Below are 27,085 nucleotides of genomic sequence, written 5' to 3'. Positions count from 1 at the left end.
CAAATGGCAGTATTTTTCAATTAACTTGCTCTCTCCTCAGAAAAGTGACTGCCAAAGTGCCGCAAATTCCATACGGGGGATTTGCTGGCTACTATTGAGAGCCACCGCTGCTCAGTGTACCTAGCCGCAATGCAGTCAACAATTGGTCGTGAATGTGACTAGCGGCAATCCTCTCGTTTCAGATTACTGCACACGTTGCGCATGGAAATGGTCTGGCTTGTGAAGGGTAGTAGTAGTAGAATGGGCAAAATTGCGGCCTGCTGCTGTTGTTTTGAACCACTTTGATCTTTCTCAATTTTTCTCATTTAGAAACTGGAAACTGCACATCTTGAGACATACTACTGGTCACGAGAAGAATGTACAACAGAAGTACTACTCTCGAAGCCAGCCCGTGCAATCGCACTGCATATGGCGCAGCACGCACACGAGGGCACCTAGTGATGCGGCTTCGTTCTCGTGCCTTCGCAGTTCACAACTGCATTTTGGCAGCTGAGGCCCATCGCAGGGCTCGCAATCCAGTAAAACCAATATGTGAGGGCTAAGACATCAGCTATGTGAATGCCGAGTTTCAGACAACATTCCCCAATCGGTGCTTTGTCTTCAGGCGTCGCAAAAGAAAGGCAGAGAAATTCCCCACTCTCGTTCCAGCTAAGGTTGCCAAATTTGTGTACCATTTCTCAAGCCGTCTTGTTACTTAAGGAAGCATCCACTTTACAATGCATCACAACAGCAATCAGCAAACTCCTTTTTTCGCGTGAGCACTAAATGAAACTCTGACGTGGCACTTCTCTTCACTCACAGCAACTGTTATCCAAAGAACTGTAAACAAAGTATTAACCAAAAGAAAAAAAAAAAACTTTTTGCTCTCCCTACTACATGAATCCTCGTTCCTTATTGAGTGCCTGGTAGGCATTACAGGTATATAGTAAACTACACTGGTGATGGGCAAAAACAAGATTTGTTCGCAATAACTTTTATTATTCATATTCGTCAATGACATAAGACTTCAGGAAAACATAACTATAACATCTGTCGCAAGGCTCGGGCACCAGAGCACACGTTTTGCAACACAATTTCCCACCGTCCTTTTTCTCTCTTTTTTTAACAACATCCTGCATCTGCTTGTTGCTTAGCATCTGACTATAGCACACGTGAGTCCAATCTTGGCATTTTGAAATCTAAGGTTTGACAAAATCTCGTTCAGTGCAGGTTGTAAATCCACGTCAAAAGAAAAAAACGTAATGCTGATCAAAAGTTGTTAAAAATGTTAGATGCCTTTGCGTCCATATGGAAACTTCGTTCAGTCTTCTGTATGGAAGCTGTAAAGTCTAACATTTTAACGACCTTTAGTCGGCATCCATTTTCCTTTTGACAACCTTGACATTTGAGTCAAGCTGTTACCAGCAACACGATGTTTGCCATGATTTCACAGCTTCCAAAAGCCTGCACCACAATCTATTATAACTCCTGGTATATGACAAGACGATAGACAGTTTCAGACAGTTCACTTCGTATTCTCCCTCTGGTTTGCAGTGCAATGTTCGCCTGAGTTTATCAAGAATGGGAGCTCAAAGGATTTCAAGTTTAAACTGGTGTCAGCAATGCAGCAAAGGACTTCTTCCTCCCCTTATTCAGTGTGAAGGCAAGAATTGCCTGGCATCGACAACAGCCCCTTGTGAAGCCTCAGTGTGAAAGTGGTCAAACGCATGCAGAAAGAGAAGAGATTTATGAACAAAAATGAAGTAACAATAAAATGAGAATTCAAACAGATCGGAGAGCGAAAGAGAAACGCTAGTATCACATTTCCTCCACAGCAGGCCTGTTCGTTGCTTTTATATTTTTTTGGCAGCAGGATTAGAAGCAGCTGAGCTATGTCCACCCTATAGCGAAAGTTTAAAAGAAGGTCTATTGCAAAATTAGCACGGGGAACGAACACATTTTGGAGGCATTCAGCTTTGCCTATGTGTAACTTTTTGTAACACAGAAAGAATCGCAGAGTGAATTCTCTAAAAGATTCACTGCTTCACGAAGGTCTACTAAACCTCTGGTGCACCTAATTCATTTCTGTATCTTTTATTTTGGTTTTGATTATGCCTCATAAGAGCATTGCACTGTGCTTGGTCGACATTATACTCTTATAATCTGCCTAAATAGATAGTTAAAGCTGTACTGTATTGCATTTAAGCTCCCAAATCTGTGCAGATAGAAGATGGGAAATACCTTTACTCCTGACCAAAATAATACTTCGATGATAAAACTTTTATCCCGCATTATGCAGTGAAAATTACCAACTACTTATTACACATTTTAGGACATGCCGCTGACGCACATACACATGAATTCTAGAGACAATCATATCTTCTCGAAGCAATGTACAAGAAAATTTCAAATGCCAAAGCATGCTCCGTAATATTTTGGCTGCACCTGTACAGGGTTACCTTTCTGCAAATCTTTATTTTCTTATATTTCTGCAGATTTTTACTCATTGTTGATCTCCAGTTGGTGACATGCTCGGAAAAAAAGAACCCAAGCTATGGCTCAAGGTTTTGCAATGTGAACGGCCACTTACGGTTCTGCTCCCGGGTTCATCCACCTTGGCCCTTCTAGAAGAATGCACTGAATATCATTGGTGGCACCTAAGAAGAAGGGACAACGGATGAACGTCAGAAAGAACAAGGGTGGGACTTGTACCTGAGTACACCCATTGACAAAAAAAAAAAAAAAGTTACAAAGTTACAAAGTTTCAGCGTTAAAAAAGAATGGTTCACTCTCAGTACCTTAGTACCCCTTCCCGTCAAAAAATGAGAGAAAAAAAATGCAAGTGGTATTCAAGCTGCAAAACAGGCCATCACTGTCACTCTTTAGAGTTACACCACAGCCACTCCAATTTAGTTTTGGTGCAGCCTCAACAGCTTTTTATGGTCCAGCAGATATTGAGTACAGCGCTGTTTACTCCGGTTTCTATAACAGATGGCTAACAGATGGCTGCAGCTCGTACAGAATAGGTAAATTAGACAGATATGGGAGAAGCCTTTGTGTGGCAGTGGACGAAGTCAGGCTTGTATTGATTATAACATGTGACAATAGGGGGGTTAAAACTGCTTCGTCGGCACTTGGTTGCTCTGTCTCGCTCTGGACGAGGCGTGTGACGGTCCAAGTGCGTCAATACTTTGGCACAGGCGTCAGGCTGAGTCTGATCATCTAGCCGATATAGCTCGCCAAGAAGCAGCAGTGAAAAGAAAAGGTTGCTCTGTCTCGCTCTGGACGAGGCGTGTGACGGTCCAAGTGCGTCAATACTTTGGCACAGGCGTCAGGCTGAGTCTGATCATCTAGCCGATATAGCTCGCCAAGAAGCAGCAGCGAAAAGAAAAGGTGACTGTCCTTGAGACAAAGACCGAGAAGCCCGCATAGAAAAGAAATGCCAGTATGACCATGTAGCCACGTTTAATGGAGCTTGCACTCGAATAATTAAGTTTAACCGGGATAAAACTTTGCAATTATTTTTATATCACACTGAACGAAGAAGTAACAATGATACAATTTCTGACTGATTTTTCGGTCTTAGTTCAGTTCAGTTCAGGCGTTCAGTCGTGTCCGACTCTTCGTGACCCTATAGACCATGTCACGCCACGCTTTCCGGTCTCTCACTATCTTCTTAACATCACATAGCTTCATCTGCAATGCCTCGAGAATGCCATCTAACCATCGCGTTCGCTGCCTACCCCTTCTCTGGCGACCCTCAACCTTTCCCAACATCAAATCTTTCTCCAGCGACTCCTCTCTTCTCATCAGATGACCAAAGTAGCTGAGCTTTAACTTTAGAATTTGACCCTCCAATGAGCAGTCAGGGTTTATGGTCGACAATATCGACTGATTTGATCTTCTGGCAGTCCAAGGAACTCTTAAGAGTCTTCGCCAGCACCACAATTCAAACGCGTCAATTCTTCGGCGGTCAGCCTTTTTCACAGTCCAACTCTCGCATCCACACATCACAACTGGAAAGACCATAGCACGGGTTATACGGATCTTGGTTGGTAGACTAATGTCTCTGCTCTTTACTAGGCGGTCAAGGCTAACCATTGCTCTCTTTCCCAGAAGCAGGCGTCTCCTAATTTCATGGCTGCAGTCTCCTTCCGAGGTAATCTTGGCGCCCAAGAACAGAAAATCTGTCACAGCTTCCACTTCTTGTCCATTGATGCTCCAGGACTTGATAGGGCAAGACGCCATGATCTTCGTCTTTTTAATGTTCAGTTTAAGCCCAAACTTCTCACTCTCTTCTTGTACGCGCATCAGAAGTCTCTTGAGTTCCACTTCACTTTCTGCCATTAAAGTGGTATCATCCGCATATCTAAGGTTGTTGATGCGTTTTCCAGCAATCTTCACTCCAGCTGAAGACTCGTCCAGACCGGCCTTCCTCATGATGCACTCTGCATATAGGTTAAATAGGCAGGGCGACAGTATGCAGCCTTGCCTCACCCCTTTCTCAATCGGAAACCAATCAGTAAAGCCATGCCCAGTTCTGACTGTGGCCTCTTGCCCTTCATAAAGGTTCCTGAGGAGACAGATAAGGTGAATTGGAACTCCCATCTCTTGGAGAGCTTGCCACAATCTGCTGTGATCTACGCAGTCAAACGCTTTCGCATAATCAATAAAGCAGAAGTAAATGGGTTTCTGGAACTCTTGCTTTTTCCATGATCCAGCGAAGGTTGGCAATTTGGTCTCTAGTTCCTCTGCCCTTGCGAAACCCAGCTTGCACGTCCGGAAGCTCCCGATACACATACTGCTGCAGCCTACCTTGGAGGATTTTCAACATCACCTTGCTAGCATGCGAAATAGGCGCGATCGTGCGGTAGTTGGAACAATCTTTGGCACTGCCTTTCGGTCTTAGAGAGACCTGGAAATGGTAGACATAATGAAACAGTTAAAAAAAATTTGTGACAAACAAACAAAAACTTTGATGTGAAAAATCAGCTTCGACATTGCAAACCGAGATAAAGCAAGCGTCTGGGCTTTGCAACCAAACTCCGATTCCCCACATGTTCTCCACACCATGCGCAGTGGACTGTCGCATTTTCAATGCGATCGCCAGCTCTTCTTCACACACCACTCTGATAGCAATGAAAAATGTGCCATTAACTGGAGTTGCAACAATGAAAAACAAATAGCCAAGCTTCTCGTACTAGTCCATCCAAATTAAATCTAAGATGTCTCCTTTCATGGCAGCATAGAACTGGTTATTTGAGGCAGCAATGCCGGCTTGTAACTATGCTGGGTCGAAAAATGAGTTCTCTGTTATAAATATGATCTCCCCAACGTTGCAGGCCTCTAGTTTAGTCCAAAAAATTTTACTCGTGAACTCCACAGTGTCTGAAGTATCGGTAGTAAATACATACATGTTCTAACAAGGTGCCTGAAGCTCCTTAGGCAAAATCCAAAATATAAAGCAAGTCCCAATTATTGCAGCTTAAAAAAATTGGTGTGCTAGTGCCACAATCATTGTGAGAATGCATACCTTATCCTCACCTGGATTACATCATTCAAGTCACCGTAAATAAAGCGTACACGAGGCCCAAGAACACTTCAATACAATCTCACCGATCAGCAGGTGAGAGTGGAAGTTCATGGTTAATGCATACTAGGACAGTAACAGTGATGCCATTCACCATGCACAATGTTCTATATTCAGCCAGTGCTTGAAAATAAAATTGGAAGACCGTACTATTTTAATTTTCGTCCTCAAAGAATACCCACTTTTGTTATGCAGTTCTATGCTAAAGGGCTGCTGAGTAAACATATGATACATAGTGCAGAAATTTATGTAAACAGCGTAAGATGGGGCAGCAGTGCTGTAATTCATCATGACTGCTCACATTTCTGGCTGAGGAACTGAAAGATAACGGCATTCACTAGACTATTTTCTCTACATATATGTGATTTCGATTGTTGTTTTCCTATACCATCAACAACCATTTATGCGGCACTTTTAAATGAGATGGCAACACCATCGATTCTGCATACCAGTACAAGGAAACTACTAATCAAGTAAAGTTGACCAGTACCTGGGAACCACGAAGGGTTGATGTGCTTCCCATAGTTGTACAGAGAATGCAGGAATATTACGATAGTGCAGTAGAAAACCTGAGAGAGAGAAAAGAAAAGAGAACAGCGAATTTTTCACACGTTTTTACCAAATGAAATGATAGCCTCTTTTCCCAGAATGGTTATGACTGTGCGCTGCAAACACAAAAGAAGAATATAGATGAAGTTCCTGTAACCTTCGCTCTCTAGATTTTGGCCACAAGGCTGAATATATAACCACAGTTAACACATCCACATTAGTTTCACTCTTTTCTGAGTCCGGAGCACAGCATTCCAAAATGACCACTTCATGCATAACTTCCCCTTTTGCATACGCGATACCAGACTTCTCATCTAACTGCTGCGAGAATTGTGATTCTCGCAACATTGATGTTGAATTTTAAAGGGGTAAAGAGACCAGATTTTTGCTTGTTTGGTTTCTTCTTCTTTAATTTTATTGCGTAAGACATTACTACACATGGATCACCACGTGGCAGTTGCTTGTGGTCGCTAAACAATGCATAAGAAAATTTTTCGTTTCACTGCCTTCAGTTCCAGGTTGGCTGTGATGTCAAAGATTAATGTAGGTCATGTGAGGCATGAAGAAAACTGCAATAGATATAATCAGTACTTCCTCACTTTACCCTCTAACTTGCATTTTGATGCTATACATTCTCTCCTTTTAGGCTTTCCCCTCTCTACCAGAGGTCAAGTGACCAGAACCTGACCTGGTGTGCCCAATTAGTGCTACCTATCCGCTTTTTTGAGTGTCCTGCATACTTGTACAACCGAAAGCAGGGAAACCCTTGTTCCTGACCTGTTTGTGCTGTGCTGCCAGGAGCTCTTCAGCGTCAACAGCTGCACCCGCTGAAAGGTCAGTTGGCACAGGGGCAGCTGGCCGAGCAAGCAGCAGGGCACGGATGCGCTGCCAGTGGGCCTCCTGGAGCAACGACAGGGGCTCCTGGAGCAGCTCCGACAGCTCCCAGCGGAGGCGCCGCCCAGCACACGCAACAAAGGAGCACAGCTGTCGCCACAGCTCCGCTTCCGAGGCCCCGCCTCCGCCGCCCTCAGTACTGCTGCCTCCTCCGCCACCTTCGAGACTGTATATGAAGGCGAGACAACACAACAGAACTGTATAATCCACAGATGAAATGGCTCGCCTGCAGATTCCCAAAGACACTTTCGCCTAGTGGTACATATTCTGTGTATACAAGGTTTTGCCTTTTATCAGGGTATGGCTAGCAAGCCAGAAAACACAGAGACATGCCTGAAGCAACATGTCCCTACTGCCAAGCCAAGCCGACATCAAGAACACTCTATTTCTATCTTTTTTTAACAACGCGCTCACAAAAGGGTCCTCTCATGTAAAATGAAGCTGGTCAATCGTAGCACATTTATTTTCATTGACAAAACGAGAGCCAGCTTCACAAAGCCAGCTTCACAAACGAGAGCCAGCAGAGTGCAAAGACTGCCAAAAAAGCATTTTACCCCACCTTATAAGCGCCTGTGAATACCTCTACAAAACAAGCATTTTATTGCCGTGCAAAACTTAATGAAAAGGAAAACTCCGAATTATATCATCACAAATATAATTAGAAATGGCCGTATTTTTTCTCCCCTAAGCCACAGGCAGAAAGGGAAAAAAAAAAAAAGAACTGCATGTACAGCCATCCAGTCATGGATGCCTGCATGGTCCACAAGCCTTCGTGCCCTACGATGCTTCTTCCTCACCTCGACTTCATGAAGAGGTCAAGCTTGTTCCTGTTTGGTGCATAGATGAACATGGTGTAGAATTCGATGCACTTGTGAATGAGCCGGTACGTTTGCTTGACCGGAAGCTCCACGCCCAACTTGAGGACTAGAGGGGCCACGTCACACACTGCAAAGAGGTTTTCCGGCCAGAGACACTCTTTTGAGAGCTATCAACTATACTCCACAAAGGCGCGCGTTCAACGATCGATACCACGCACTGCTTCTTAGTGTTGCCACTTGCTCTTCCCTAGGCAAACAAAACTCTTACCGAGCAGCTTCCTAAACTGGTTCAATGGAGTCTGGCAGTGGCTGTGCTTTTCGGCCATCTGCAACGTGTCAATCAGCTTCACCTGGGTGAAGGAATTGTGGCACAGATTCAAGCAGGCTCATCTAGCCGCTGACCAAAAAGCAGAGTAACAAAAAAAGTTCACTGTTCGTGCCAATGAATGTCACACTAAACAGGCTTGAAAAAAAAAAAAAAGCGCACTAAATATTTCCATCAACCTTTGCAAACAAAACAATGTGCATGCTTGAATGCTCAATGCAAAATTATTAAACCTTAAGCATTCTATGTCATGCAGCAATAGCTTTAAAGATGTAACGTAACCTAACCATATAACATATACACCCACCCAATTTTTCAACAGTGTCATGCAAGCGTCCCTCATTCGCTTGATCAGCACCCTACGACGGAACGAACCGGCAAACTCGCCGCATGCGCACTAAGACCAGTCCATGGTGACCGTCACCTGCTAGGCTGTTCCAGGAGCTGTGTGCAGCCCCTTACCTTTTCCTTTGATCGTAATGATGCTGGCACACACCCCCGATATGCCTCCCAGTTGCAACCAGTGTACTCAGTGTTTCTCGAATGAACTTTACAATCGATTTTTCGTTTGCTCATGTATTGTATGCAGTTGTTTGCGCATATGGCTTTGGCCCATGATTTTGATAAGCGTGAAATACAGATAGTGAATTTGTTCGAGGAATGCTTATACTGCTACTATCAGCAATCTCTCTTACCTCTTCACCAAGTTAGCGGCTGGAATGCCAGGTAGTGAGGTTAGCAAAGAAAAGGGCCAGGGGCTGAGCGCAACTCCTGGGACAGCTTAGCAGGCGACAGTCACCGTGGCCTGGTTTTCGTGCGCATGCGGCAACTCTCGGCGAGTTTGCCGGTTCGTTCCATCATAGGGCGCTGATCAAGCGAACGGTCGACACTCGCATGATAGCGTTAAAAACTGGGTGGGCGTACATGTTTCATTCATTCGTCCGATTCATTCAAACAGCAGAAGGGGTATAAATCACAAAAATCCTGCCGGTGCAATCAGAACAAAAAGGAAATTAGAGGTTTCAAGTGGGTAAAGAGAGCAAGTAAGCAACTTTCTAAAGTGATATTTTATTAAAGAAGCACGATAGCCACAATATATACATTGGCATACTTACACCATGTTCCACCACCTTCTCTGGAAACTTTCGCAAGAGGAGCAGCATAAGCCTGCAGTGCTCAGCTGTGTCCATGCAATGTTCTGAAAATGAAAATGATGCAGGTTGGCTTATCACACATGTGCAGCCTCAAGTGGTATAGCAAACTCGGATATAGCAAAAACTTTGATACTGCCACACCGCTGCCCATCTTCTAGTGCCACCAAGTGGCCGAATGTCTTGGCGCATGGCTGAGCGTCATCCTCGTCTCGCTCGAGTTTCGCTTGATTAAAAAGGGCCAGCTCGGTTGTTGTGCTGCTTGCTACGCGTGTTGGTGACATTTGGTGGAGGTGCTGGGTAAGATCCCATGTACGTTGCCCCTGAAGATGTCAGTGACGCTGCTCATCAACGCGTGGACGCGACTCCTGTCCATAAAGCCAGCCGTCGCCTCCGAGGCCTACAACCTGAGTTTGAACCACTGTCCACTCCGCTACGAACCATGACATCCACGACGGGCAGCCAGACAAGTCAGCATTCCAGCAACGCCCCACCGTACGTCCTTCTCGCACCTCGATCACCGCCATCATTCCACGGTGACCGGTTCGAGGATGTCGAAGACTGGTTGGCCACTTTTGACCGTGTGGCCGCATTCAACCAATGGGATGACGAGCAGAAGCTAATGAATGTGTACTTCGCGCTGCAAGACTCGGCCAAGACGTGGTTTGAGAACCACGAGACGTTGTTCATCAACTGGGCCGTCTTTCGCCGTGAGTTGCTCACAACGTTCAGCTCGAGTACGCGCAAAGAAAACGCAGAGATAGCAATCCGTTCGAGGTCTCAGCAGTCAAATGAGAGCGTGGCCATGTTTGTCGAGGACATGACGCGACTTTTCAATCGGGCCGACACTACCATGCCCGAGGCAACGAAAGTACGGCACCTCATGCGCGGGGTGAAGGAACAGTTGTTCGCTGGCTTCATTCGTGACCCTCCAAGAACTGTCGCAGATTTCGCGAGAGAAGCTACGAGCATGGAACGTTCACTGCAGGAATGCTGTACCCAATATGGCCGTCAGGCAAGCGTAGCGGCCACACCCTACTGCGCGTCCGTGCCAGCAGCTAGGGACGAGGTATTGCGGGAGCTTGTGAGGAGCATCATTCGCGAAGAACTGCAGAAGCTCCACTTGAATGCACCACCTGCAGTGAATTATTCTACCGGAGACATCATTCGTGATGAAATCCGGCGAGCGATGCAGCCACCACCAGCACCACAATCAGAGCCATGCATTATGACGTATAGTGATGTCCTACGTCGACCTGCCCCCGAGCCACATTCATTCCGCCCCGTTGCCAAACCACACGCTTCACTCCATTTCATTTGGTCCATGGACGCAAACCTTTGACTATGCTGGATGCCATGCTTCTTCCGGATTCTGCTCCCTCCACTGTCGTGGGGGCTGACCAATTTATTCGTGACGCAGAAGCCGCACGCCAACTTGCCCGACAGCGAATTCGGCACCAACAAGTACACGACGCCCAGCGCTACAACCTGCGACACCGAGAGGTGACTTACACACCCGGCGATCAAGTCTGGGTTTGGAGCCCAATACGGTTGCGAGGGCGCTCTGAAAAGCTTCTGCGCCGTTACTTTGGACCCTACGAGGTGCTCCGTCGCCTCAGCGCGGTGAACTACGAGGTGTTACCACAAGGCACTGTCCGCTCCTCTCGGCATCCGAAGTCTGAAATAGTTCACGTGCCAGAATGAAGCCTTATTACAGTCGTTAAACAATTCTAGGGTCCAAACCAGAGCAGGAGACTCCCGTATAACTTGCCCCGCTTTTCTATTGCTCCCTTACGTTTGCGGCATCGGGTCGATGCCTCTTGGAAGGGGGGCAATGCCACACCGCTGCCCATCTTCTAGTGCCACCAAGTGGCCGAATGTCTTGGCGCACGGCTGAGCGTCATCCTCGTCAGAAGCCGCACGCCAACTTGCCCGACAGCGAATTCGGCACCAACAAGTACACGACGCCCAGCGCTACAACCTGCGACACCGAGAGGTGACTTACACACCCGGCGATCAAGTCTGGGTTTGGAGCCCAATACGGTTGCGAGGGCGCTCTGAAAAGCTTCTGCGCCGTTACTTTGGACCCTACGAGGTGCTCCGTCGCCTCAGCGCGGTGAACTACGAGGTGTTACCACAAGGCACTGTCCGCTCCTCTCGGCATCCGAAGTCTGAAATAGTTCACGTGCCAGAATGAAGCCTTATTACAGTCGTTAAACAATTCTAGGGTCCAAACCAGAGCAGGAGACTCCCGTATAACTTGCCCCGCTTTTCTATTGCTCCCTTACGTTTGCGGCATCGGGTCGATGCCTCTTGGAAGGGGGGCAATGCCACACCGCTGCCCATCTTCTAGTGCCACCAAGTGGCCGAATGTCTTGGCGCACGGCTGAGCGTCATCCTCGTCTCGCTCGAGTTTCGCTTGATTAAAAAGGGCCGGTTGTTGTGCTGCTTGCTACGTGTGTTGGTGACAATATCGTGAAGTGCAACTAAGTCCCTGTTCGTCTTCCATAGGAGGCTGTACATTTCTCCCCCCATTTTATAAGTAAGGACATTATAAGTAAGTCTGACCGCGGTGATGTATTTCCCATGAAATGACATCACCGCACGTTCGCGCGAGACAAACTTTTCTTTGGAAAAAAAAAAAAACAAACAAAACGATGCATTTTCTGTTTCTTTCAGACGGCTTCACCCCTAGGCTCACCAGCTCACAAGAAGCCAACTTACGTGGGCCTCAGAGCCGTGAGGTAAAGCATACCACGCATAGAAAAAAAGAAACAAAGTACAGCTGGCTACAAATGTGGAAAGAAAGTGGTTTGGTCAGTTCAGAAAGCAAGTGAGAGTAAAAGTGCAATGAGAAGTAGGGAAAAGAAGAAATGACAGAACATTCACAGCCCTGCGCAACGCGAAGTACGAGGCAGCAGGGGCAAAAAGTGGAGGCACAGAGTATGCAGTTTTGTCACGCTTGATTTTCACGCACTTTTCTCACCTATTGCTTCTAAATTACAGAAACAGAGGAAAAAGATGTCGTGTTCAATGAAGGCTTTGATTTTCACACAAAACCAAACTCAGTTGCATCCATAGCCATGTTGCATTTATCCTAAAGAGGTACACTCACAAGGCGTAAGCAAAACAAAAAAATCTTTTAATTGAAAAAAAGAAAAGAAAACTGCACGACGGAACAATAAAAGAAGGATGGAACGTATTTTGGAGTGTTTTTTTTTCATAAAGCAACAAGACGTATTTAGTAAGTAGCCATTTAATTAGCAGACAGCACCTTCAGGGCCATGTCATCACCAACAACTGATATAGTAAAGATCCTGACATAGTAGTAAAGATATCTGCCGGTCGGCGTGACTTTACTATAAAGGGGTTCTACCATCTATATTGCATCTGCCGTTTGTGTCCAAAAGGCAGATAAGACAACTTATACAGAAATAGTCGCCAACAAAAGCAAAACACAAGCATTAAAAATGGATTTCTCAGCACAAGAGCAATAAGCTGAAAAACAAGCAGTTGATGCCATCAGCTATTTAGATACAAACTACACTGTCATGGCTAGCAGTGTAAAATATACATGTTGAAAAAGGCCATATTGTACATCCACAAATGTGCGTTCATGGTATGCTTTGTTGAGCATACACATTATTAATGCAACAGCACCTTCTTCAGCTTAATGATAAAAGCCCACAGCTATCAGGCACGAAATTAAAAATACCTTTTAAATGCTAAAGCTTTTGCACGAGTTGAAAGGGCTACGGTAAACAAAATTATTTTAAGGCCTCCCATAGCATAATGCCTTAAAATGTAAGTTGCAGCTTTTGGACATTAGAAATTCTGTAGTTAAACCAAAGATAAAATTGGGCATATCAAATGCATATCCCACTACTTTTAAGGTGGCGGTTCCACGGTCGCCATCTTGGAAGTAGTTCAGATTCTGCCACCAGGCTACGCCACTAATCCATGACTGAGGAATTGAGTACCCAGCCACCCAGCCCTCTCGACTTGCTTGTGCTGCCTGAACGCTTTTCTTGTGTTGCTGCGCGGACTTTCAAAGGGTTTTGTGGCTCCACAGCAGTGTCCAGGCAGAGAAGGGGAGGGCTTCTTTCCCCGTCCTGCCCAGCATGGGCTGCCCCATTGAACTCCCCTCTTCACCCCACCGCACCACAACTTCGAACAATACGCGCCCCGACAGTGGGACAAGAGCCTTCCCTCTCTTGCCTATACTTCAACTCACAAGATGTTTGCAGCACAGCGAAAGGCAGAGGCACCTCAGCCGCGTACAATAGGCAATTGTGCTCCTAAGCGCCTCTCGCCCCAAATTGGAGCACAATTCTCTATTATAGTGCGCACAGGCGAGAGGCACTTAGGAGCACAATTGAAAGGGCTCCTCTGCCTTTCGCAGTGCTGCAGATATCTTGTGAGACGAAGTGTAGTTTCCGCTGTAGAGCGAACCCGATTGCTCCTACCCGCCGAGCGTGAGGGGGTTGGACTGGACTGCAGTAGGCTAGCTTGACTGAACACAAAACAGGGTGTCAACATGATTGCACAGTGGAATCTTAGTACGAGTGAAAAGGAAAAGCGAATGGCATTATTTCTGCAGACTTGTCAATGAACCTTAGTTGAATTCGGCGCCTGTCTTGTGTTCTTTTGATCCTCGTCTTTTGGGCTGTGCAATCGAGTGATCATTAGCGAGCTTTAGAATATGGCGACCCTATCCGTAAGTGGGATAGAGTAATAGCGGAGCGTGCGCACTATAATAGAGAATTGTGCTCCTACTGTCACCCGCGCTATTACCCTGTCCCCCTAAGCGGTAGGGGTACCATATTCTAGACCTCCCTATTGTTGATGCCATAGGATCAGAACGCTCCTTGACTGGAGTGGAAGCTGCCAGCTCTTGCGGTCAACAGAAATTTGCTTCATCAAACGTGATTACAAATATGATAATTAGCTATAATTAGCTGAACTTCAGTCAACAGTCGCCCTTGTTTATTTTTTGTTCGTGCTTGTCCAATCTTGGAAACTAGAGCTGGTAAGTTACAATGTGCAAATAAGTGAATGATTGCCAATTTTTTGCTTTTGAGATGAATCGATATTTCGAAATAGATGTGAAATCCACCAAGAGGCTATGTATCGCGCAGGAAGCCGGCATGTATTCATGTTCTCTTCGGCACTTAGGAGGCACATTCACACTAAACTATGTGGGAAATGGGGTAAGGGGAGAGGGGGTTGTAAAGGAATGTTGCCAGAAGAAAGGACCTAACGGGGACAGTTTTGTAGGCGCTTATGGCGGCCACTTCCCCACTCCCAATTGGATGCTCCACAGAGTCCTCATTTTATTTATTCGCTCGCGCGTACGTGTGTGTGTGTGTGTGTGTGTGTGTGTGTGTGTGTGTGTGTGTGTGTGTGTGTGTGTGTGTGTGTGTGTGTGTGTGTGTGTGTGTGTGTGTGTGAGAATAAAATTTTAACAATCAGTCTCCTAGAAACATTTTTCTCCTGCAGAATTTCACTCGACACTGAAATCTGATGTGAAAAGTAGCATGCATGGAATACGCTGACCGGTCCTGCTGCAGCTTCCTGTGATGATGCATGCGCTTTCTGAACCAATATATTGGGTGGACTACTGTTCATTATTAGCTTGAAGCCTACTTTATTGTACTCATCTCACAGGGCACACACACGTATGCAACAAGTATACTTTAGTGTTGAGCCCGCCTTTCGGCTTCATGTGTTGGTAGTAAATAATTTCGTGATGTGGCACTTACTTGTACATTCACACATTTGCAACATAATAATCAGAGCCCAATTTTTACTCCATGCAAGAGAGCCCATGCTTACCAAATGTTTTCCTGCAAATGCCAAAGATTAGACGCATCGATCAGATCGCATTCTACCCGCCGGGGTGGCGCAGTGGTTACGGCGCTCGACTACTGTTCCCAAGGACGCGGGATCGAATCCCGGCCTCGGCGGCAGCTTTTCGATGGAGGCGAAAAGCAAGGCGCCCGTGTGCTGTGCGATGTCAGTGCACGTTAAAGAACCCCAGGTGGTCGAAATTTCCGGAGTCCTCCACTACGGCGTCTCTCATAGCCTGAGTTGCTTTGGGACGTTAAACCCCACAAACCAACCAACCAACCAGATCGCATTCTGTCAGATTTGGCATGTGCTATAATTTGTGAATTTTTTCCATACCAATGTAGTACAGTGGTTTTGCTTCATGTGGTCAAACGGAAGCACTGTAAGGTCCGGCGCGTTGCCGTTTGTATTTTTGGCATCCTTGAATGGGAAGGAATGTCTCGGCGGGGTGCCGTGGTGCGAACTGCGCGTCTGGTCTGTTTTCAAACACTAACTTCCTAGAAGGAGACCATTAGTTCAAGAGCGCAGGCTCCTCGTTCGGACCCCCGCCACACGTGTCCCTTTGTTACGGGAGACGGGAGAGACCCTCCGCTTCCCTCGAGCCGGACCTCATTAACGCGGCCCCCCGCGGTCCCGTCGCCCGAGTGAGAACGGCCGGGGGCCATAAATCCCGCGAGAGGGGTCTGGTTTTCGTCCCGCTGCATAACGTGTAGCTTGCTAGTGCACGACTGTCAGTAAGTGAAACGGTCGGACAGGCTGCGACGAGTGGCCCACATACGCGGGAAAGAGCTACAGTTACTGTGTTTTTATGTTTTTACGTGTGGAAAGGGGCGCGCTCTCGGCTCACCTCTGGAGCGCGGGACGGGCCCCGAGTGTCTTTTGCTGGAACTACTCCTTGCGTTGGGACGCTCGCGCTGGCGAGCGCCTGGAGTAGCTAGTAGCTGCTTTGGAGCTGGGGCAAGAGGCGCCAGCTCGACTGCGGGGACGCGGAGTCCCTTGTCGCTCTGTTTAGCGGTCGGCGCGGCCGACCACGGCTAGTTTTCCTTTGTGAATATAACTCTTGTACCTCTTATTCTTTTGTATAAAGTTCTCCGGTTGTTTACCAAGTTGCTCCACCAACTTACTGGCTTGCTCCACCATCCAGTCACCCATCAACATCCGAACCAAAAACTTTACTAGCACATTTTTTGTATGGCTCGAAATTCTCACATGCTTCTATGTCACTTTTAGTAACATGATCGGATACCTTTCAGAGCACAGGAAGTCGAGTTGCTTCAAAACAAGGTTCAAATATAAAGTCAACAAATTGGGCGTTGAGACGGCGGGTGAGTGGACGCCTGGGTGACACGGTATCTACCTTACTCGAGATGAAGGCCCCATTCTTATGGAAATGCTCTGCCTGCCGACGGGCTTTTAAAGCGTTAGCTCTGTTGCTCACTTGCACGAGTGGCGCGTTTTTCTAAGAATCGTAAAAAGTGCCATCACCATAGCAACATCGCCGTCTTCGTTGTGCCCGGGCAAACTAGACCGAACGCTCCACGCCCCCGGCCACAGCGGCAAAGCGCAGTAGCGGGCGATGCTAGGCATGTATAGCATTATAGCAAAATGAACGCTTAACCAGCTTCCCTGCCAAATGCATCAACGGTTTACCGTAGACGCCGTAATGCTTCGGACAATCCGCGGTATATCTCCCTTCACGAAGCAGAATTAGCTGGGAAAAGGCCGGGACATCATGCACATATAAAATAAATAAAATAAGCGCAAATAAAAGCATCAAATGGGAAACCAATTTAGTGTTTTCTCTCATAAAAAATTATATATATAGAGCCACTGATCAAGTCAAAGTATTTGAAGAAGATATAAACGAATGCTTTTTCTCTGGTTTCTCCATTGTGAACAACGAAGCTGTAGGGCTTTCGAAATGATAGTACGTTTTCATGAAACTTTGACTTGGTCAGTGACCCTGTATATTTTTTTATGCCACCACCTGATCAGACTGCATTTCGTCAAACTCTTGATTACAGTGGTTTCTCTCATTTGAGCTAAAGCTCGACATTCGATTCAGCAGCATTGAGCCTCATTATTTTTTTTTATTATTTTTAGTGAGGGGAATGACGGAAATGCAGTGGCAAAACCCGATTCAACATCACATTTTTGTATTGGAGAAGCTTCACATAGCTGTTTCCTACTTGCCCATTCACCGAAAACATCCCCGGCAGCTACTGCGGCACGTTACCTTTACTATCATCACAACACAACACAACATTCGGAAAAAAAAAAATAAACATGACTGAAACGCTGGTGATTATCTTCGGCTGCCCACTATATCATTTTTTCTCCTTTTCTTTGGAGCCTGCACTGCTTGCGCTATATAGGAACTTCAGTAGGAAGGTTGAAGAGGCATGCTTGTGCATGTTCAGGTTTTCAAGTTGTACCTGGTAGACTGTCGAAACATTTTATCTGTACCAGTAAAGTGGCAGAGGGTACAGCTATTTGTTCAATTTCTCCTAGGGAGACGCTCTTTGAAATTATATTATATTAATTTATGCAGTGTTATAGTTCCGTGCCCTACTATTCATTTTATCGCAGAAAGAGGAAGATATTTTTTCTTCTTGCCACTGAACAAAAAAGTCTAAATTCCACACCCTCACAATATATGCTAACACCGCGAACATCTGAAGATAGCTTAGTGGCGGAGCTAAGACGAGGAATAACCAGCTCCGACAGCGTTCGGATTCGAACTATTTTTTTTTTTTCCCCTGCTTGCACTGAGACGCTTAGTGCCAAATTCTTCTTTGTCCAGCGCCGTGCCGTTGTTTGTGATAAAAGCGCGACGCGAGGGGCGCTACAAGACTACAAAACAAAACCAGAAAAAAAATTTCAATGTCTCCGGCACGATTATATCTTGCTGAGTAAGTAGAGTAAGTAAGTAGCGCGAGAGCCTTAGCTGGCAACGTTTCGGCACACAAACAGTATGACACACTTATAATTCGAGGCAATAAATAAATCTCAAAGCAAGCAAGTGTACATTTGTCAAGGGACCATTTTCAAGTAGCGCTACTGCGCATGCGCGAAGCACCTGCACCTCAGTTCGACCCGACCACTCAACCCGACTCGCCAGTGTTTACCTCTCTCGCCCGATGGAAAGGGAAGGGCAGAGGAAAAACGTTGTAGAAGCACAATACCCTCTCGTAAATACCCCTCGATTTAGGGTGTTTGTGGCGCCATCCTCGTAATTTTTCTGAACTGCGACATTTTAGTGCACATGAAATTTCATAGATGGCGCTACCTACTACAATCATACGTGGCTCTGTTATTCCACTATTATTTGCTTTTTGTACACTTTGTAGTTTATAATCGTTACTGGTTGATTAAAGGAACGAAAGCCCGAACCTTTAAATTATATTTGCAAAAAAATACAAACCGTGGAGCATTTCAATCATGCTTAACATATTTCAAGAAGAGCTCACGCACTTCAAGTGAACCACGAAAAAATTAGCTGAAATCACCCTGACCGTGCACATTCCTCGAGAGTCGTGGAACAAAACCAATGCTTATCCTCTAACAGCGAGGTGTAAAGTTTTTCCACGCAAAATGTCAGCACAGATAAAAGCTTATTACTTGAACAGTTTAGCATTTACTTTTAGCCATTTTACAAAAAACGCTAAGTTTGATCACAAATAACTTTTACACTAAATGAAGCAGACAGATGATATTTTCAGAAAAAAGCGAACTATGTACGACCTCCAACTGCGCAAAAAATCCCCGCAGCAGAATGCATATCTTGAAAGTTATTGTATGTATAATTACCTGTTTTATACACTTTTCACAGGCACGTGGCTAATAAACTATGCGATACACAGTAATAAAAATGCTTAACTTTGTTCATTAATATCTAATCTAAAAAATTCTGGAACGGCTTTTTTCTAGGTGCAAAATATTTTGCACAATTTTGCTTTTCCTGAGACAAGTAGAGCTGAAAAGCCGTTTTTTACCTTTGTGTTTTCCTTTACAGCTTAAACATCGTTGCAGCTATTTATAAACCAAATGCACCATTAGAAAAGAGAGGAAATAAACTTTACAAATATATTAAAGTAACATTTATAAACTAAACAAGTGAGGCGCAGTAGGCGTATGAATATCACCAAAAATGTCTCTTCACCGCTGGAGTGGGACCGCCACCTTAAGACCCTTGCTCATGTGACTAGTTTAAAATTTCCACACATAAGTTCCTCGAATGGTGTTGCAATCGCTGCCTATCGCCAAAATGCAGCATTTTGAAGCACAGGTAACAGCTCTTTTTTGGTTTTGGTTTTATGGGGTGAAACATGTCAACTCACATAGTCAGAGATACCCTAGTGGAGGTCTCAAGGTAATTTTGACCCCTCGGGGTTCTTCAACATGAACCGACATCACAAAGTCCTCAGACGCCATGCACCTCACTTTCAATGAAATGCGGATGCCGCAACTGGAACTGAGCCCTGGTCTCCCTGCTCAACAAATCAGACACCCTAGCCATAAAGTCACCGTGGTGAGTGCCCCTTTAGTACAGTAGCACCATACCTGCATTTTGAGCAAAACCCAATGTTTGCTTGAAGCTGATTTCACATGGACACACAAATAAACAAATAAACTTTTTTAGCAGTAGGTTTCAAACCCAAACCGAGGTAAACAGATCAACTTCGCTAGCCACTGCGCTAGACAACTGTGCAATCTCGACAGCTGGTCAACTTGCATGCTAAAACTTCTGATCTTACATGCTGTACTTTGAACGTCATCGTGTTGACCTACCCTGCCAAAGTTGCACTAAAGCCCTGAAGGGGCTGTATTCATTTCAAATCTATGGCGGCATTTTAACCCCTGGCTTCAAGGTGGCACATGGTGTCTCATGCGCAAGTTTTCTCTCTGAGCCCTCAGTCTTCCTGCCATATTGATAGCTGTCTTGGACAAACCCCCGTCACAAAAGAGCTTACATGTGTCTGAACAGGTTGCACCTGATTTGTCAATTTGACATGTTACAGGCTAACCCGGGAGCGTTCAGATTTCCAGGCGCAGACTATCGTTGTGCTCGACGAAAAGAAAAGCAGCGGGCAAGACAAAGGCAATAGCAGGAGCCAACGAATCGCAAGGTTGTGGCTCAGCAGAGCAGAGCAGAGCAGGGCTAAAACAGTGCAATATTCCATGCTTAGCTATGCAAAGCTACCAGTCAATTTATTTGAAATTACATCACAAGTGAGGTTTGTTAAGAGGCGGTCTGCTGAAATTTCCCCTCCCTCCTAGACAGGTGGTCCCTTTGAAGGCAGTCTAGGACTTCACAATACTCAGCAATTTTTTCTTCTCCAATAGCATGATATATTCTCACAATTAGAAAGCACATATGACCACACATATGACCAATCACTTCCCTCAATTTTTCTAGTATACAAAAGGGCAAGCCAAAACCAACATAAGAACTTGAATTTTGCATGACCTGTAGCTTTGCATGACTTTCCATGAGGAACATTGTATGATGACCTTCTCACTTTTTGACAGTAAGAAAAAGCAACAATACATTCAGTCTAGCACTGAGCATAGTATTAGGAGTGTAAGACTGCTACAATGTCCTTGATCAAAACTGTGGTATGCACACAGAAGCAGGGATTGTGAAGCGAGCTTAAGAGTACTTACCCGCAATAGAAAGTAAGATGTCATGCTGTGAGGCTGTTGGAAGGTGATTAAACATGTCTGCAAGGAAGATGAAAACAAGCCTTTGGTCTCATCCAACAAACAATGCGTTTCATAAGGGGGTTTGGAACATTATTACACTCATCATGCTATGTTTTGTTCAAGGCATTGCTACCCTTCACTGCCTACGTTAAATCGGTGTAGCCTGGGGGCTTGAAACATTACTGCTGTCACTATGCTATGTTTCGTTCGAGATATTGCAGTCCTTCACTGCCTACGCTAAATCAGTATAGTCTATGTTGCATTATCCATTATCAAACACCATTAATTTCTGGTTAAAAAAGCTGTAGCAGGATGATCCATGATCAACTAAACACTGAGAGAGAGCACAGCATGTATGCAAACCCTTCACGCTCTTTTTTTTTTTTGATCAAAATTCGGGTTGGGGGAGGGGTAAAAACTGGGTTTTATTTTCAACGTGGTATATTCAGGCAGAAATCCGGCATTTTCAGAATTTATTATGGAATTCGGGTTTCTTTTAGGTTATATCCCTCCAAGAAAAAAATTACAATAAAGAGCATGAATGTATTTAAAAAAAGTGCATGCAGCAGCCTATGACGTGCAAAGGTTTTAGAAGAGTAGACACACTAAAATTTTGGATTTTTTTTTTAGAATAGTAGTGCACAAGAAAATGGTGTACATGAGCCAAGATGTGGAATTCATCTATGCCAACTAAATAATTTATAAATGAATTTTTTTTTCTCATGTAGATTTGGTGTAAGTTTCAGCTGCAGAACGATGGCTGCGACATAGACAAGATTAATTGCTGTGAGTACTAATAAAGCTGCCATACTTTCTTTTGTGATTCTAGCTCTTGGCCAAGCTTGCATAATGGCTGTTGCAAATTAAAATACACAAAGCAACAACCATACTGTAGTTTTTGTAAACCTCGCATAACCTCAATGGGTCCGTGACATCACAGCCACTGATGGGCATTAAAACTGAAACTGCACGAGTGAAAAAAATCAGTCATAAATTATCTATTGCTTTTTTGCACAATCCATGTGAATGTTTATACGCTGTAATGCCCTGCACATCATTCTAAAAGAGAAACTTGCATTATGCATCGTCCAAGGGTCCTGGAAGCTTCCAGCTCCTTCCATGTCATATGGTCTTGTGACATCGCACAACCCGCCGTTCTATCAGTATGCGGCCATGTCACATGTAACTATCACCTGCCATGCCATACCTATAATTTTCGCTCACAACGTCGGCGGGGCCGAATTTTTTACAGAACAAGGCCTTTAATGTTGTTGCATTAAATATGGCTCCCAATTTACAATGCAAGGAAAATTAAAATTTTTGTGCACTAGCCCGTATTTCCCTATTTATCTTTGTTCCTATGCAACTGCAGCTTGCTTTGCAGATCCTCAGTCGCATACATACACTTTGCTACTCATCATCATCATCAGCCTCACTATACCCACTGCAGGACGAAGGCCTCTCCCATATTTCTCCAATTAACCCGGTTCTGTGCTAGCTGCATCCACTTGACCCCTGCGAACTTCTTAACCTTATCCGCCCATGTAATTTTCTGCCACCCCCTGCTACGCTTTCCTTCCCTTGGAATCCAGTTTGTTACCCTATGCGACCATCGGTTATCCTCTCTTCGCACTACATGTCCTGCCCATGCCCATTTCTTCTTCTTGATTTCCACTAGAATGTTAGTAACTTGAGTTATTTCTCTAAACCACTCTGCACGCTTCCCATCTCTTAATGTTACGCCTACCATTTTTCGTTCCATAGCCCTCTGTGTTGTCCTCAACTTAAGTAAAACCCTCTTGATTAGCCTCCACATTTCAGCCCCATAGGTGAGTACAGATAAGATGCAACTGTCGTATACTTTCCTCTTGAGCGATACCGGTAAGTTGCTAGTCATAATCAGCGAGTACTTGCCAAATGCGCTCCATCCCAATCTTATTCTCTTTTTTTTCATGGTCCAGATCTGCGGTTACTACTTGTCTTAAGTAGACATATTCGCCTGCTACTTCCAGTGCCTCGTTACCTAACGTAAACTGTTTCATTACCTTAGTCTTCTGCATATTTATTTTCAAGCCTGCCTTTCTACTTTTCCTGTCTAGGTCACCAATCATCTTTTGCAGTTCATCTCCTGAGTTACTTAGCAAGGCAATGTCATCAGCAAATCGCAGATTACTGAGGTATTCTCAATCTACCCTTATCCCTAACTCCTCCCATTCCAAGTCTCTGAATACTTCCTCTAAGCAAGCTGTGAATAGCACTGGGGAGATCTTGTCTCCTTGCCTAACACCTTTCTTTACGAGAACTTTGTTACTTTCTTTATGCAGAACTATGGTTGCTGTGCAGCCAGTATATATATCTTCCAGGACTTTCTCGTACGGCTCGTCTACCCCCTGATTTCGCAATGCCTGCATCACCGCCGAGGTTTTTACTGAGTCAAATGCTTTTTCATAATCAATGAACGCTATGTATAAGGGCTGGTTATATTCCGAGCATTTTTCTATTACCTGGTTGACGGTATGAATATGATCGATAGTAGAGTACCATTTCCGAAAACATGCTTGATCCTTTGCTTGATTGCAGTCTAAGGTTGTCCTGATTCTGATTCTATTAGCGATTACCTTAGTAAATACCTTATACGTAACAGATAGCAAGCTGATTGGTCTGTAAGTTTTAAGGTCCTCAGCGTCCCCTCCCTTATGAATGAGCATAATGTTTGCATTCTTCCATTGTTCCGGTACTGTCGATGACACCAGGCACTGCGTATACAGGGTGGCCAGTTTTTCTAGCGCAATATCACCCCAATCCTTCAACAAATTTATAGTTATCTGATCCTCTCCAGCTGCTTTCCCCCCTTTGCTACTCACTTAATCCTTTAATTTGTGCCTCTATTGTCCCATACATACTCATTAGCATGTCACAAGTCACACTGCGTAAAAAACCACCCAACATTGATATGAAGCCCTGGTTTGCCAAGTCAACGCACCTGCAAGGCATAAGGGTAGCATATCTAACCCAGGTCCGAAGGGTCCCATATTCGATTCCTATCTCACCTTCACATTTCAAAGAAGCTGCCCAGATTGGCAGTTCCTGCCAACTCGGCCATGTCACATGTTCTTGAGACATTGCACAATATGCCAAGCAATCAGAGCCTAACCAAGTCACCTCCCAACTACTACCTGCCAGAGGCTGCACCAGGACACGTAGAGGCTTTTTGTAGCAAAAGCTACACCAGGCTAGTAGAAGCGAAGTAGAAGCGAGTTTCACCGCGTCTGTCCAAGGCAACAACTGTGCATGCACCGTAACCATGGCAACCAGCTGCAGCATTCCACAGGTGTTCCACCCGCTGCGCCGCATCGGTATTCACTGCTGCGCCGACTAATGACGTCATGTGCTTCGTTGTGCAGCCTCGCTGCACATGCGCAAACTATTTGTGGGTCACCCGGTTACTCATCAGATATGCGGTGCTTGCTACATACAGGGAGGAGAAGGAGGGTGGCGGCACCTCAGCAGATGCGCGTGGCAGTGCAGAGAGGAGGAGAACGACAGTTTCAGCATTGCACATGCGCGTTCCGCCGCGAAGAGCTTACTGAGTGGAGCAGGAAAGTGTCTGCCGGCATTGCATGCCCAGGGCATGAAAGTGGGTTCTGCATAGAGCGCTGGTGAACTCACTCTGATGCGTTCAACAGAACGCTGATTGTGTTCGATGCACTGCTCGTTTGCCAAAAGCCAAAGCTTTCACTCCACATTCGGTTCAGCAACATTGAACCCCTCTAATCTGTTTTTTCTTTTCTAATTATCGATCTAGTGATGCACACTATAAGATATCAAATTTTTTTACAAATGCTGTTTCAGGACCCTTTTAATATAACTACACATTTTGATCACTGCTTTACTACGGCAAGCTGCCATTCCTAGTTTGAGCGATGTCGCCGTAGCCAGTGGGCAGGTCGCCCAAGGTGCCACAAAATTACTGTTGGCATTGATCAACCTGGGGAGCAAGATTATGCTGAACCTGCCATGGTCACTTGGAACACAGACATCTAGAATTGTCTGGTGAATGGCAACACTGGGCTCCTGAAGGAACCCTAAATGATGTTGCGTCCTAAACTTAGATGTACCAAATAGGGTGAACCTGGTGGCCACCAGTGCTTAAAGTCTGACAACGTCGGAGGGGGTCACTGATTCCAGCACAGGTAGAAAGGGAAATAAAGAGGGATAGAGAGAAAGAGAGCGACTGGTGACCTGTTTCCCACATCGTTTTATACATATGGGAGAACTTATTTTTCTCCGTCGCGAGTTATAGAAGATACGTTAATTGTTCTTAATAAACCTCACTGCCAAATTGCCGAAACAGCAGAGAAATGCTGCTAACAACCACTGACAGGATTAAAAGATGACAGCCTGTTTCGTATTTATGCATATATCTGAGCGCGGGAGGTCTCAGACCTCCCGAGACCCCCTTGACTAAGCCCTGGTGGCCACCATATTGAAAGCACTGCAAACTATTGCAAGCACTGTGATTGGAACCACCATGGCACCTGAAGAATGAGGTGGGCAGTAGCGGAAGCGAGGAAAGTGAAAAGCGGAGAACAAGGGTACGCAGTGGTCACTGTGAGCAAAAAATCACAAGCATGCCTCCCCTCCGGCAAGTGGGAGTTGGCAGGTCACTTGGATTGCAAGCATGAACGTAGTATAGAAAAGCGGAGAACAAGGGTACGCAGTGGTCACTGTGAGCAAAAAATCACAAGCATGCCTCCCCTCCGGCAAGTGGAAGTTGGCAGGTCACGTGGATTGCAAGCATGAACGTAGTATAGACTATTACTTAAGTGTCTAGCTATCAATGTGGCAGCTGTCATGGGATAGATGACATGAGAACTGAACCTGGCACCGTTGAATCCGAAGTCAGATATGCAACGTCTAGGCCAAGCAGAGACGTTGGGACAGCTTGGTTAAAATAGGGCTTTTAACCTATGTCAGGTAGTCTTTTCATAAGGTGGCAGCTTACAACTGTATGTTATGCATGTTTCAATTTGTAACAGGGTCAAAAATTAAGATAGCAGTGATTTAGCGAGTAGCAAAGTGCATGAACGGGAACGTAAACTGGAAAGGGGAACCGCAGACAGGAGCTATCAACACGGCCTCATCATGTATTTAAAGGTTGAGCATATCTGCATATATCTGAGCATATCTGAGCATATATTATCTGCAGTGAAATATGTTTGCCCATAAGAAAAACTCGCCCATGTCGTCCACATGCGCTCGAGGTGAGGTCCTTTATGACAATCAAGAACTGGGAAAGGATTGAGTGCTAACTGAAGGGCGGTCATGGGGGCAATGTAGAGCAGGCTCCAACTGCACATATACCTCAGCATATTGGAAACTAATGTACTTAAAAAACTGCGCTCAAATTTTGGTTTTACCGAGTATCGTAATCAGCGGTCAATTTTAAAAATTATTCCAAGAACAATGCTTAGAACTGTGCACACCCGGATTCGAACAGGGATACCTCTTAGGAATGTGGCTTCCGCATCAAGTGTATCAGCTCGAAGAGCATTGGCGATTTTGTACACTTCGTCCCAAAGGCGGTGTTCCGACGGGAACTTTCGGAACCTAAAAAAGGAAAAACGAAATGTGACATCAATTAATAGCAGAAGTGCCTGCCATAGCGCAAAGAGTCCTTTAAAGTATTTTGGTTAAGTTGCTACATCCGTGATGTTCGGTAGAAGAATCGGCAATTGATGCACAAGTGTACTCACTGTTGAAGTGCGACAGAAAGCTCATATTTTGTAAATAGGCCTACAATGCTGCCTGTTAAAATTTCAGCAGCACTTTTATAATTGCGACAGGTTTCTTTGTAACAAAATGGGCAGCGAGGCTTCTTATTTTGAACTGAATTCTAAACACTTATGACCAGATATCAAGCAAACATACATCTCAGTGTACTTATTATATAAATGTTTTGCCTTTGCAGTGTTGCAAACTGTTCCGAAATTATATGCTAGAAGTAAAACGCACATTTCCTCCAAGTAACTTGATGCTTCTTTGATGTTTCCGCTGTCTGCAGCCAGGCAGTAAGCCTCATACTGAAAAAATGGAACCGGAGACAATAATAAATAATCATCATGTGTCGCTACTGACACTTTATGCAAAATATTTTATGCATTCTCGAGCTTCTGAAATAATTTTTTTGATGATGCTACATGCATTTCACGCATAGCATATT

The 27,085-nt window shown here is 45.1% G+C and overlaps 1 protein-coding gene across 1 annotated transcript in view; it reads right to left on the bottom strand.

Annotated features, from left to right (window-relative positions):
* IntS10 (integrator complex subunit 10) overlaps positions 1 to 27,085 on the bottom strand; it is a 63,559-nt gene that overhangs the window by 35,926 nt on the left and 548 nt on the right. Inside the window, exons 2-10 of the mRNA XM_084606900.1 lie at positions 26,878 to 26,945; positions 26,369 to 26,472; positions 20,824 to 20,880; positions 9,271 to 9,353; positions 8,099 to 8,180; positions 7,810 to 7,957; positions 6,896 to 7,178; positions 6,060 to 6,138; positions 2,570 to 2,636 (exon numbers count right to left, since the gene is read on the bottom strand). Of these exons, the coding sequence (XP_084463026.1) occupies positions 2,570 to 2,636; positions 6,060 to 6,138; positions 6,896 to 7,178; positions 7,810 to 7,957; positions 8,099 to 8,180; positions 9,271 to 9,353; positions 20,824 to 20,880; positions 26,369 to 26,472; positions 26,878 to 26,945 (971 nt within the window). The remainder of the gene's footprint in view (positions 1 to 2,569; positions 2,637 to 6,059; positions 6,139 to 6,895; positions 7,179 to 7,809; positions 7,958 to 8,098; positions 8,181 to 9,270; positions 9,354 to 20,823; positions 20,881 to 26,368; positions 26,473 to 26,877; positions 26,946 to 27,085) is intronic.

This window comes from Amblyomma maculatum, chromosome 6 (assembly GCF_055883805.1).
Source record: "Amblyomma maculatum isolate TAMU_Amacu chromosome 6, ASM5588380v1, whole genome shotgun sequence".
Classification (NCBI taxonomy): Eukaryota; Metazoa; Arthropoda; class Arachnida; order Ixodida; family Ixodidae; genus Amblyomma; species Amblyomma maculatum.
The sequence above is the reverse complement of the archived record's forward strand: the minus strand, read 5'-3'. Positions and strand labels throughout refer to the sequence as shown.